The sequence below is a fragment of the Juglans regia genome, chromosome 15, assembly GCF_001411555.2.
Source record: "Juglans regia cultivar Chandler chromosome 15, Walnut 2.0, whole genome shotgun sequence".
NCBI classification, from domain to species: domain Eukaryota; kingdom Viridiplantae; phylum Streptophyta; class Magnoliopsida; order Fagales; family Juglandaceae; genus Juglans; species Juglans regia.
The window spans coordinates 6899168-6910770 of record NC_049915.1 but is presented as its reverse complement, the minus strand read 5'-3'; the positions used below and the strand labels follow the sequence as shown (position 1 = coordinate 6910770).

The 11603-nt window shown below is 32.8% G+C and overlaps 1 protein-coding gene across 1 annotated transcript; it reads left to right on the top strand.

Moving 5' to 3' along the window:
• The first annotated feature begins 7488 nt into the window (after nucleotides 1-7488).
• LOC108992344 (thylakoidal processing peptidase 1, chloroplastic-like) lies at nucleotides 7489-10958 on the top strand. Its single transcript, XM_018966876.2, has 6 exons — nucleotides 7489-8497; nucleotides 9045-9110; nucleotides 9209-9277; nucleotides 9452-9538; nucleotides 9639-9706; nucleotides 9958-10958. Exons 1-6 carry the CDS (start codon nucleotides 7814-7816, stop codon nucleotides 10076-10078), a joined length of 1095 nt encoding a protein of 364 aa, XP_018822421.1. The 5' UTR covers nucleotides 7489-7813; the 3' UTR covers nucleotides 10079-10958.
• The last annotated feature ends 645 nt before the right edge of the window (nucleotides 10959-11603 follow it).

The window sequence follows — 11603 nt, the reverse complement described above, 5'->3', positions numbered from 1 at the left end:
TTATACGAAAGAAAAATATATAAATTGATGTGATACGTCAGATTATAAAATTATTTTTATTATAAAATAGATCTAACGAATCTCATAAAACTACATCAATATGTGAATTTATTTTATATAATCTCTTTATATATATAATAGTTCTCTATTCAAGATTTGAACATCTATCTTGTCCCTATATCAAACCCTCTCCCAAAATACCACTACGAAATTACGTACCCATATCTTCCTTGTCCACTTGGTTGCTTTTCTACCTTTCTCTCCTTTTCAATTTCGCCAAAAAGTATTTAAACCCATTTGACTTATCTCTCATTTTCTTTAGCACTTGCAAAGAGCGCCTCAAAATAGTGGCGGATTTCGGAGCTTTAGGGGTCTTTTTCTTCTAAAATTTGAGAGTTTGGTAAGAGCTAGAATTTGAAGATTAATCGAAAGAGAATCTCAGATAAAATAAAATAAAAAATGAATTGGTTAGAGTCGGTGGTGGAAAATTGTGGGTTTGATTTTAAAGATAAATTATATTTACAGTCATAAAATACGTAAACGTCGCACAATTATTTTTAAAAAAATAAATAAATATGAGATTTATATAAAAAATATTAATTTTTAATAATAAATTTTATTTTTTTAAAAATAATTATGTTGTTCTTACAAATTTTACGACTGCACTTAAGATTATTCGATTCGAAAATGGCTGAACGAAAATGATGTCTGAAAATGGTGAGTTTCTTCCTTACTAGTAGTGTTGACGAACCATAATCTAGTTTATAATGTTGACGAATTTCTTTGATCTGCCACGTCAGCAATATGCCCTGGGCCATGGACAACCAGACATAGATATACGTAGCCGGACTCAAATATATTATTGTATGAATAACTATAAATAGAATTACTAAAAAACTATGCTGAGTGCGTTGTATAAATATGAACGGGGGCCAATATAGTCTTTTGATGGCACGAATTTTCTACGAGTGATGCTCCGGCTGGAAGTCACCGCTGGCTCTAACATGTATTTTTTTATATATTTTTTTATAATTATTTTTATATAGATATTTTTAATAATTTTAAATATTTAAAAAAAATAAAATAAATTTATAATATTATTAAAAAATATTTTATTAATCATAAAGTAAAAAAAATTATTAAAAAATAATTCCTTAATTACGAAATAATTTTTTTTTACTTTAAAGTATTTTTTAATAATATTATAATATTATAATTTTATTTATTTTTTTTTTAATATTTAAAATTACTAAAAATATTTATATAAAATTAATTATAAAAAAAATATATAAAAAAACACATGATAAAATCAATGATGACTCTAGCAAAAGCCACCAACGGTGGCTCTATCATTTTCCATTTTCTACGCTGTTGGGGTCGGGATTTTCGAGGGAGTAGGAAAGTCGCAGGAACGTGATACGAAAAACCATTCCTGTCAAACAAAGTAAATAATAGCAGTGCAGAGCTAACAAGTACCCTCGACTTTCCACCAAATATCGAAACTAGCCCCAATGACCAACGTCTCTATCGAAGACTCGAATGACCAAATTGTTATCCTTGTAGTTTAGCTAAGAGGGAATCTTGTTAAAGAATAATTAAAGTTTTATTCAACATATTATTTAAATAATACGATATAATTTGATTTCAAAAATAAATTTTAATCTTATAAATCAAATTATATAATTTGTTAGGAGATAAAATTCTCCTGTCCCAAAATAAATCTTAGGCCAACCCAAATGACCATCATCTAGAAACAAAAGGAAAAAGATAAAGGGGATAAAGAAAAGCAAGTGTCGGATAGAAAAGAAAGAGATGGAAGAAAAGAGAGAGCAAGGAAAAAAGGAGGAAAGTAAATCAAACACACAAAGGAAAGTAGGATAAAACTGACTTTCTCACCTATTATTGACATATGCCAAAATAAAAAAGATTTTTTTCTAGATGGCTACGAGGAGAGGACAGGAGCATAAAGGTCATCTTCAATCTTAGAACAAGAGTTCTATAATATCATATTCTCCACAAAAAGAGGTAGCCGATTGCCATTGTATAAAGAGAAATGAAAGATCATGAGAGATTGTAAAATACTCATGTTATAGTAGACTTGTCTTCCAAACGACCTGTGGATATAGGCCATGTGCCGAACCATATAAATATGTGTGTCTCTATCTCCATCTCTATTTATATTTATTGTATTTATTTTCTACTCATTGTTATGGATATACGTACGGATACCGTACCACCGCCCCAAACCGCAATCATGGGCTCTGAATCGCCTCATCTAGTCTTGGACTACCTCAGTGGTCTGAAATTAACTCTTTCTCCTATTCTAGTCTATTGTGCGATTTTTCGACAATAACACCATTGATCAAATTAGATGTCAAAGAATAGTTTTTAAATAAATTTTAGAGTCTAAAATATGATATATATATATATATGTATATAAAAATGAGCTCTATAGTATTTACTGCATGAGCAATGCTAGATACAGTCTCCAAATGGGGACTGCAATACAAGTTTAGGTAATTTTATCTTTAATTTTTTTTTTAAATTACAAAACTATCCTTCCTGAAATGATACTTTTTTTCATTTAATAAGGGGCCTGCACATGCAATCCTCAAGTGGGGACTGCAAATAGAATTTCTCTTACTGCATATTTATAAAATAAGAGTTTCTGGTGCTACAAGTTTTAGAGTTTGATAAGAACTTATCGAAAATCCAAAGAACTTTGCTTAAAAATAATAATCAAAATGACAAAGAGTATTATATTTTTCACAATTAAAAACAGTTATGCTAAAGTTTTAGATGTGAGTAACAATTAGGCAATTTCGGAATATGGACATGTGATACTTTCATCTTATCATAAGATGTTATATTAATTAAAATTGATGCTTATATAAGTACCTTTAATTACATGATATACTATAATAGGATATGAATACTACATCATGTATTCTCCGGGAGTTCTTAATTATAATTTTTCTTCAAATGATGGTTTATCATTTGTTCTTTATCTTTCAATTGACAAAATATAATAAACAATTCAATTTTTTTAAATTTTAAAATAATAATAATATTAAAAAATAATATTTTAATAATATTTTATCATCTAAACTTAACTCAACTCAGTTCAAAATCCAAACGCAGCAATGTTTTCTTTTCTTATTTCAAAGATCTCTTATTGAAAAATGAGCCATTTTAATAATAACACAAAAAATCAATATCAAAATTCGTTTACCAAAGGTCTTATTTATTGTATTCCTTCAATAGAAGAAAGTGATAGAAAATAATATTTCACCGCTAAATTATCATTAATTTTGTAATACAACTACCACATAAATAGAATTGATAATTAGGCTACTAAGAGCATTGGCATCCGATTTTATAATTTTCTGGTTAAAATTTAGGTAGAAAAGGCATCTTAAATAGTTTTCATTATTTAGTTCCTGTGTATCCAAATTATCTACAAATTTGGATCATCAATAACATTAGTTTATGTGATAGATAGGCTACAATATCCAATAAATTTATTGGTGTACATGAGTGACTCCAGCTAATTTAACTATTAGTAATGCTAAATACAATATTAGTATAATGACCCGATCCGGTAATTTTAAGATTAGAATATTGATAATTTTTATTAGGCTTAAATTATATTTAACGGGCCATATTAGATAAGCCCACGAGCGATAAATTATTGAAGTTGATTATAAATTTTAATTAGGCTCAATAACTAGATTAAATCTCATTTATTATTTATCGAACGAGTTAGACTCATTTTAGAATTTAAAGATTGGCCATTAAAAATTTATTTCAATTTAAAATCATCATTGATTGAAGTTTGCTACACAGTCTCAGTCACTGCCAATCTTACATTGAATGAAATACTAGATCATGTTTTTAGATTCTATTTGGGTAGTGGAGTGTTATGAGAATACTCCACTATTATTTATTATTTTATCATTACTTTTCATCAACTTTTCACTACTATTTATTACTATTCAATATTTTATCATTATTTTTCATTACTATTCACAAAATATATAATATCATCTCACTACCCAAACATAACAACTTTAATCTTGAATGATCGCAACAGAATCCAATTCGAATTTATCGGCACTCTCTCCCAAATCTCTATAAAAATATATCTATTTTGTGAGTTATTTAGAAAAAATCATAAACATCCGTAAGTGTAGTAGCTAAATCCAAGATACCTAACCCAACACCGTGCGTGTCCCACGTTCACCATGCAAATAGCTGACTACCTCATTCCTCTCACAACTTTGCTCACGTTCTCTCTCTTCTTCTAATTCACGTAATCGATTTTATGTCGAAAATATTGTATTAACGCTGCAAGGTAAATAGCTTGATCATAAATTAGAAATATCATACATTAGCTAATTATATATATTATTATTAAAAGCAGTTCTTTCAAAGTCAGTGTTAATGTACCATGCATATCATGATATTTGAAAGCACATCATTTATTATATTTCATTTTGCATATTATAGTTATGTATGTATTATGCATCTCTTATATCTCATGTTATATAAAACACGTAACCTTTCATGAGATCAAGTGTAAGATAAACTCAGAACAGTTGCCAATGCAGTTTCAGAGTGGATGTACAAGCCACAAACTCAAGCGTGATCCACCATAATTTGTTAGAATACTATTAGCAGCTCCCCTTGCGGCCGTGAGACGTAGGGTTGGGGCATAACCTCGCATATAGGATTAAGTGTTTTGGTCAATCATATAAATCAGACCAGTCAATTAATTCAAATAAATCAATCATGTATAGCATAAGTATTAGTATAATCAGTCATGATTTAAAGTTTAGCGTGAAATATTTTATGAAAACCTTATGTTAAGTATGTTTACGTTATGATGAGTTTCTTACAGAATCATCGACTCATTTTAGTTTGTATTTTTTTTTTTAAACCACCTGAGTCAGAATATTTATGAATGTAGAATTGCATGACAGGACTTAGTCCAGGGAAGCATGATAGTGACTTAGATCATATACAAAGATTTTAAGTTATAATTTTTATGGCACGGATTTTGAGAAATCTTAATAAATTCTTCTGTATACTCTCTCATTTATAATCTTAGTATTTTAATAAAAAATGATTTTATTTATTAAAGTTTTATACCTGGCGCTTCCTTTAGAATAAAAGAAAATATTTTTAAGCCAAGTTCAATAGTAGCACTCCAGATTTCAAGAAATTTTAAAAACATGACTTTATTTTTAATTGTGAAGAGCGGAGTGTTACAATTAGGGTGTGTGTCAAGCGCGTTCCATTCGATAAAAAAGTGGTGTGCACCATTAAAATAAATAATTTTTCATGTGGGTTTGAGATTTATTCACTTTTTTTTGTAAAAGAGAGCATAATGCTTGCACACTTTAGGAGTGCAAATATCTCTTCTCTTTAACTATATTTTTAACTATTCCAATTCAGCTTAATTTTACCCAATCTTTTATATATATATATATATATATATATATATAAATATATTCTTATTAATTGTTTAAAAGCACCCAATCCTAGTGCACTAAAATTGCCAGCTAATTTTTAGCTGCTTGAACTTTGTTCTTCTTGCCAAACTAATGTCTTTAAATGTCCGTTGCACTTTAACCTCTTGTTGTGATGAAATTTTAAGATGTATGAAAAATACGGAATGTGACAGCAATTTTAATGAGTAAATTTTAAATAATGGACAATTACAGAAAATGGTGTTAATTTAGGTGTCAAAATGATAATTTTGATATTATGTAAAAAACTGGTAATTTTAATAGTTTGATAGTATGTAAAAAATAGATAATTTTGACAGTATGTAAAAAATAATTTAAATAAAAATAATAATTTTCTTGGTTTTAATTTTTGTAATTATCAGTATTAACGTCGTGCTTCGTATACCTTTGGGCCGGATTCTAGTAACTTAGGTCTTGAGCCTTTTAACTGCACACTTAAGAAAACACAGAGACTGGAGGGCCTTGGTGGAAATCGGGAAGTCTTCGATACTTAAGTCAATAGATCTCCTTAGTAGTTTGTGTAAGAGTTTAGAGGAATTAGAGATAGTTCTTTATACCTGGGAGTCGACTTTTTTATTAAGTTTTTGGGCAAGGACATACTAGGTACTAGGTCTTCGTACATGGGGGTCGGCTTAGAGGATTCAGAGAGTTCTTCGTACCTTGCCTCATGGAGTTCATGTCATTTCAATTGTTCATCTAGTCAGAATCTTTTAATGCTGCATTGAGTCTGGAGAGCGACTTCATTAATGCGGTATGACTTCCTGACTTACTTTATTCCGCGGACGGATGGGGTGGTTTGGATTCAAAACTCACATCAACTCATCTCATCTCATCATTACAACTTTCTTAAATTTTCATACAAAATATAATAAACAACTCAATATTTTCAAATCCAAAAATAATAATAATATTAAAAAATAATATTCTAACAATATTTTATTTTACTATTTACAAACCATCTCAACTCATTTCTAAATCCAAACCACTCATCCTCTCCATCCCTTTCATTAGGAGATCGATGGTTTTTTGTATCTCTCGACCACCTGCCTACGCAGGTTCCCAATGGTTGGGTGCCATCAAAGGGCGTCAGGGCAGTGAGTCTTATTTGTCTCTACCGCCCGACTTTTCCACGCGAGGGTTGCTTATTGGATGAGTTTTGCTCATGGATTGAGTACTTTGTAGACCTATTAATTCCTTTTAGATGAGGGTCGTTGGGTCTGATCGGACTCTCTCCCCCTCCCTCCCCCAGAGACCCCTCATGGGCTCTATAATCTATATACGAACCAATAGAAAAGAAAAATCTCCTTACAATGAGTACACATGTTCATGTATCATATAAGTGGATAATGCTTAAGTAAATAATAAAATAAATTACTTGAAATATGACATATCATCACGTGTGATGAGAATGGCGAGATTTAAAATAAGAATTATAAACTAAATATAAGAGAAATGTTACTTATTATTTTTACGTTATATATTAATATGTAATTTGTTTTTATTTTTATTTTTTTATTTATATATACATATTTATATATTAATATGTGTGTTTAGATTAAAAGATAAAAATGATAATTATATATTAATGTTTGGTAATAAGTATAAATTTTCTTAAAATAAAGGCCATAAATAAAACAGAAAGATTTTTTTCTCCTGTTGCTACTTACTTTAAAGAGCAATGCTAGGTACAGTTTTTAAATGGAGACTGTAATGTAAGTTTAGACTATTTTAATTTTAAAATTTTTTAAAATTACAAAATTATCTCTTTTAAAATAATGATTTCTTTTATTTAATAATGTGTCTATACATATAGTCCCCACTAACCACTAGAAGAGGGTAAATAGAACTTCTCTACTTCAAATAAAACATGGTAAGGTGTAGAATCGTAATAATAACGAAGAACGAGTCCAGTTTCATTATCAAGACATAGCCGCCGTGTAATAAATCCGAATTCTGTCTAATCTAGCCATTGCTGATATACTTTCACGTGTCTCAATTCTTTCCGGCCCCAGAGTCCAGCTCGCTCTCTCGCTGCTCTGGAGTTCCAAGCAATCCCCGTCTCGAACGCAAAACCAAAAGGATTTCGATTCCCTAATTTCCCAATCGTGTTCGATTTCTTTTCCCGGCGGTAGCTTCCAGTTCCAATTCCACCCACCCGTCTCCGAGTTTCTGTCTTCTGTGGAAATGGCGTTTTTCGGATTCTAGGGTTTCCCGAATCGAATTTGCTAGCTACCGAAGTCACACTGTACCAGTTCTTCATCTTGCTTATCAAAATCCTAGACATGGCTATCCGGGTTACCTTCAACTTCTCTGGCTTTGTCGCCAAAAATCTAGCATCCTCGGCCGGCCTTCGGGCCGGCCATTGCCGCACCGCTCACGAGTGCTGGTTCCGTCCTCGGACCTTCGGTCCGAACGAGAAACCCGAGCTCGATACGTCGGGCACGGTGCGCAATTACCGATCCGATGTGAACCGTCCTAAACCGAATAACTGGGGCAAAAATTCGGCTTCTTTGTACTCCACTCTCGCCGGAGAGGTTCTCGGGGATAAGTGCAAAAGCCCGATTGTGCTGGGCTTGATTTCGATTATGAAGTCAACGGCCTGCGCGTCGGGTACGTCGGCCACGGCGCTCGGCGTTTTCGGGGTATCGCCCATTAAGGCCCAGTCGATTTTTCCCTTCTTACAGGGATCGAACTGGCTTCCTTCTAGTAACGACTCGGCTAGTGGGGTTGTGGATAAAGGGGGAACAAAGTGTTGTGAGGAGAGCTCAGAGTTCAAACACAAGACGTTTGAGAATAGCGGGTGGTTGTCGAAGATATTGAGTTTCTGTTCGGAGGATGCCAAGGCTGTGTTCACTGCTCTGACTGTGAGCTTGATGTCCCAGTCGTTTTTGGCGGAACCGAGATCGATTCCGTCATCTTCGATGTACCCTACACTGGATGTCGGCGACCGCGTATTGGCCGAGAAGGTACATTAGCTGAACTCTCTAATTTTACAACGTTTTTTTGGTATTCTAATCCGAGAACGGGCATGTGCCTGGCTGGATAGATTCCATATCGAACTTGATGCGATTTACATCCAACCAATTAGCGAGTTTTTGTAATTAAAATTCGTGTTAAATTTATTGACTTTTTCCCAGTTGCTTGGGATGTGCTTACTTCCAGATTATTTTGTTAATTCAACAATCTCAATTCTTAAAAGGAGTGAACATTTTTCCCGAATTTCCATTATGGTTTTTATCTTATATTGTAGTTGCAATAAGCGCGGTAAAAGTTTGATTTATTCCTTTAGTGCACTCAATGGATTCCCGAAGATTTTGCATGTTTCTTACGTTGTTAAATGGTATCTAGGGATCATGATTTGTGTAGGAAGTCTGGTTTTATGGTGGATACACAGGCTAATCGATAAATTTGATTGAACGGTTCAGAAATATAGAGATAAGACAGTTAGTCAATGTTTTCTTTTTTCTTTTTGGACAGTAAGCTGATATTTCTGCTTCTGTTCTTGTACCACAGGTTTCATACTTTTTCAGGAAGCCCGATGTTTCAGATATAGTAATTTTTAAGGCACCGATATTACAGGTATTATGATATGGAAACTACTTTGAAGTGCCTTACATGGAGAAATCTCTTGGTTTAAGTGGGAATTGCTGATTTTGTGAATTTTTTGCATCTTGTAGGAGGCTGGCTTTTGTTCAGGCGATGTGTTCATCAAAAGAGTTGTGGCAAGGGCTGGAGACTATGTTGAGGTTAGAATCCATATATAATTAATTCCATCTATTTCTTGCAGTCTGATTTTTTTTTTTTGTATCTAAAAGATCATTTTATATACACTTCTTCCTCTCATCTTTTTTATGTAAGGAAATTTTTTCCTTACGTTTATCTCTAACACCTTAGATATTGCCTGCCTTTTCATGCGATAGGTTCATGATGGAAAATTATATGTGAATGGTGATGTTCGAGATGAAAATTTCATTTTAGAGCCACTTGCTTATGAGATGGATCCTGTGGTAATGCCTCATGTTCATCATTACTTTCTTTTCCTGTTACTGATCTGTCACTATGCCTTGCATGTTTGAACCTTGTCCACTCTTCTTGTTGATTTTGCAGCTTGTTCCTGAAGGTTCCGTCTTTGTGATGGGAGACAATCGCAACAACAGTTTTGATTCTCATAACTGGTAATTCTGGAATCTATTATTGCTGATGATTTTTTGGTTTGAGACTATGTTGAATTAGGTGGGAAAGAATCATTTTCAGCACGTGGCTTCTACAGATATTTCAAATATGATTATGTTAAAATCTAGCCCATCAGAAATTTATATACAAAATGTATGAAGAATGGCAATATCGATCGATGCTTGTCCAATAAACACACTTTCAATTTTTTAATGTATTTCCTGACATGTTGATTCGTTTACCTTGTCATCAGGGGTCCGCTTCCTATAGAAAACATTATAGGGAGATCGGTGTTTCGTTATTGGCCTCCATCCAAAGTATCAGACACAATATATGAACCACAAGTGGGCAGGAAAGCAGTGGCAGTTTCTTGACATATTGCCTTCTGCTTGCATGATAATGATCTTTGGTGACGACTATTTCATCTGGATGATGATTCTAGAACTTGTTTATCCTTTCTTTTGCCTCATCTCTAAGCAGTTGTGAACATTCAACCCTTTTCCCATCATGTGCCTGGCTGACTTCAATTGGTTCTTGATGGGTACCTTGTGTATCAGTCTCTTTTTGGATGGCCAAGCTGTCTGCCGGTGCTGCATGAAAAGTGGGAAGAGAGGAATGTAGGAAACATATTTAGCATTCCTTTATCTCATACGTATATTTCTATGGTTATTATCCGTGGGGGCGTTAAAATGCACTTTGCTAGTCAAGGACTCAAAATGAGCTTGCAGTAATCAAGGAGTTAGGCTTTGGAGGGCTCAAATATCTGCGGGGTGATGGTTTACGATGAAGTCCGGTGCTGCCATCGACTAGACTTTGGTGCAAAAGTTCTGATTCTCTTAGATGTTGTCTTCGAAGTTTCCTTGATGATGATGAATGGGTGAAGTGATGAAGTCTGGCGGGTACTCTACTATCATGCTGGATTGCTCATGAATTTATCCATACCGGCATACAGCATCGCATCTCTGGTCGACAATCTAACCAACTCATCTTAAAAATGTTCATGGCAAGTGGGTGGTTCTCAGAGCTAGCTTTAATTCCCCATTGTTATATGCATGTTGTGGATCAAATAGTCGGAGTGATTATTGTTATAAGTGTGTAATAAATGTCTATATTTCTGTTTGGAAACCATCTGTGGGTAACTGCATATACCAAAACAGACCATTACACCCAATTCTGGGTGGTTGTTTGTATCGACTTTTGCTCATGTATTTCATCAACTTCCACATTGTTTGATGCTCTTTTAACTCTTTTTTAGTTTTGTTTTATTGTATCATGTTTTTACCATTTAAGTGTGTGACGGACTTAGCCAAGTCCGTGCCTGGCTTTTGTCACGTTGTTATATTTAATTTTGGGCCATGCAAGAGGTGATTTTGTTTGTTTTCAATTCCTCTTAATTTATATCATTTTATTTAATCATTATAATTTTATTAAATTTTCACACAAAATAAAATAAATAATTTAATTTTTTTAAATCTCAAAATAAAAATAATATTAAAAAATATGTTTTAACAATATTTTATTTAATTTTTAATTTTAATTTTAACTCATCTCATCTCTTCTCATATGCAAAAATAAAAAAGGCATAGAGTACTTAGAAATCGAAAAAGAAGTGGTTCTATCAATCACTACACCTAGAGGGGGGGTGAATAGGTGTAATCCAATTTTTATGAACTTTTCAGAAATAGACACAAACAAACAGTTAATTAATTAACACAAAGAATCAACATAATGATTTTGATCACGAAGTGAAAACTCATTTGAAGAACTTCTTCAAATTCTAAAACCACTCCGGGTGTACGGCACCACCTAAAATCTACTATAGAAAAAGTTTATTACAATCAATTTAGAAACACTTACAAAACCTTTTTAGTGGCTAAACTTGGCTAGCAACATCACAAC

What these genes read in the sequence shown, in the direction of transcription:
- LOC108992344 (XM_018966876.2), top strand. Translation starts at nt 7,814, where the DNA reads ATGGCTATCCGGGTTACCTTCAACTTCTCTGGCTTTGTCGCCAAAAAT. An exon ending in ACCGCGTATTGGCCGAGAAG is followed by an intron (nt 8,498 to 9,044) that starts GTACATTAGCTG and finishes CTTGTACCACAG; the next exon opens with GTTTCATACTTTTTCAGGAA. An exon ending in AGTTTTGATTCTCATAACTG is followed by an intron (nt 9,707 to 9,957) that starts GTAATTCTGGAA and finishes CCTTGTCATCAG; the next exon opens with GGGTCCGCTTCCTATAGAAA.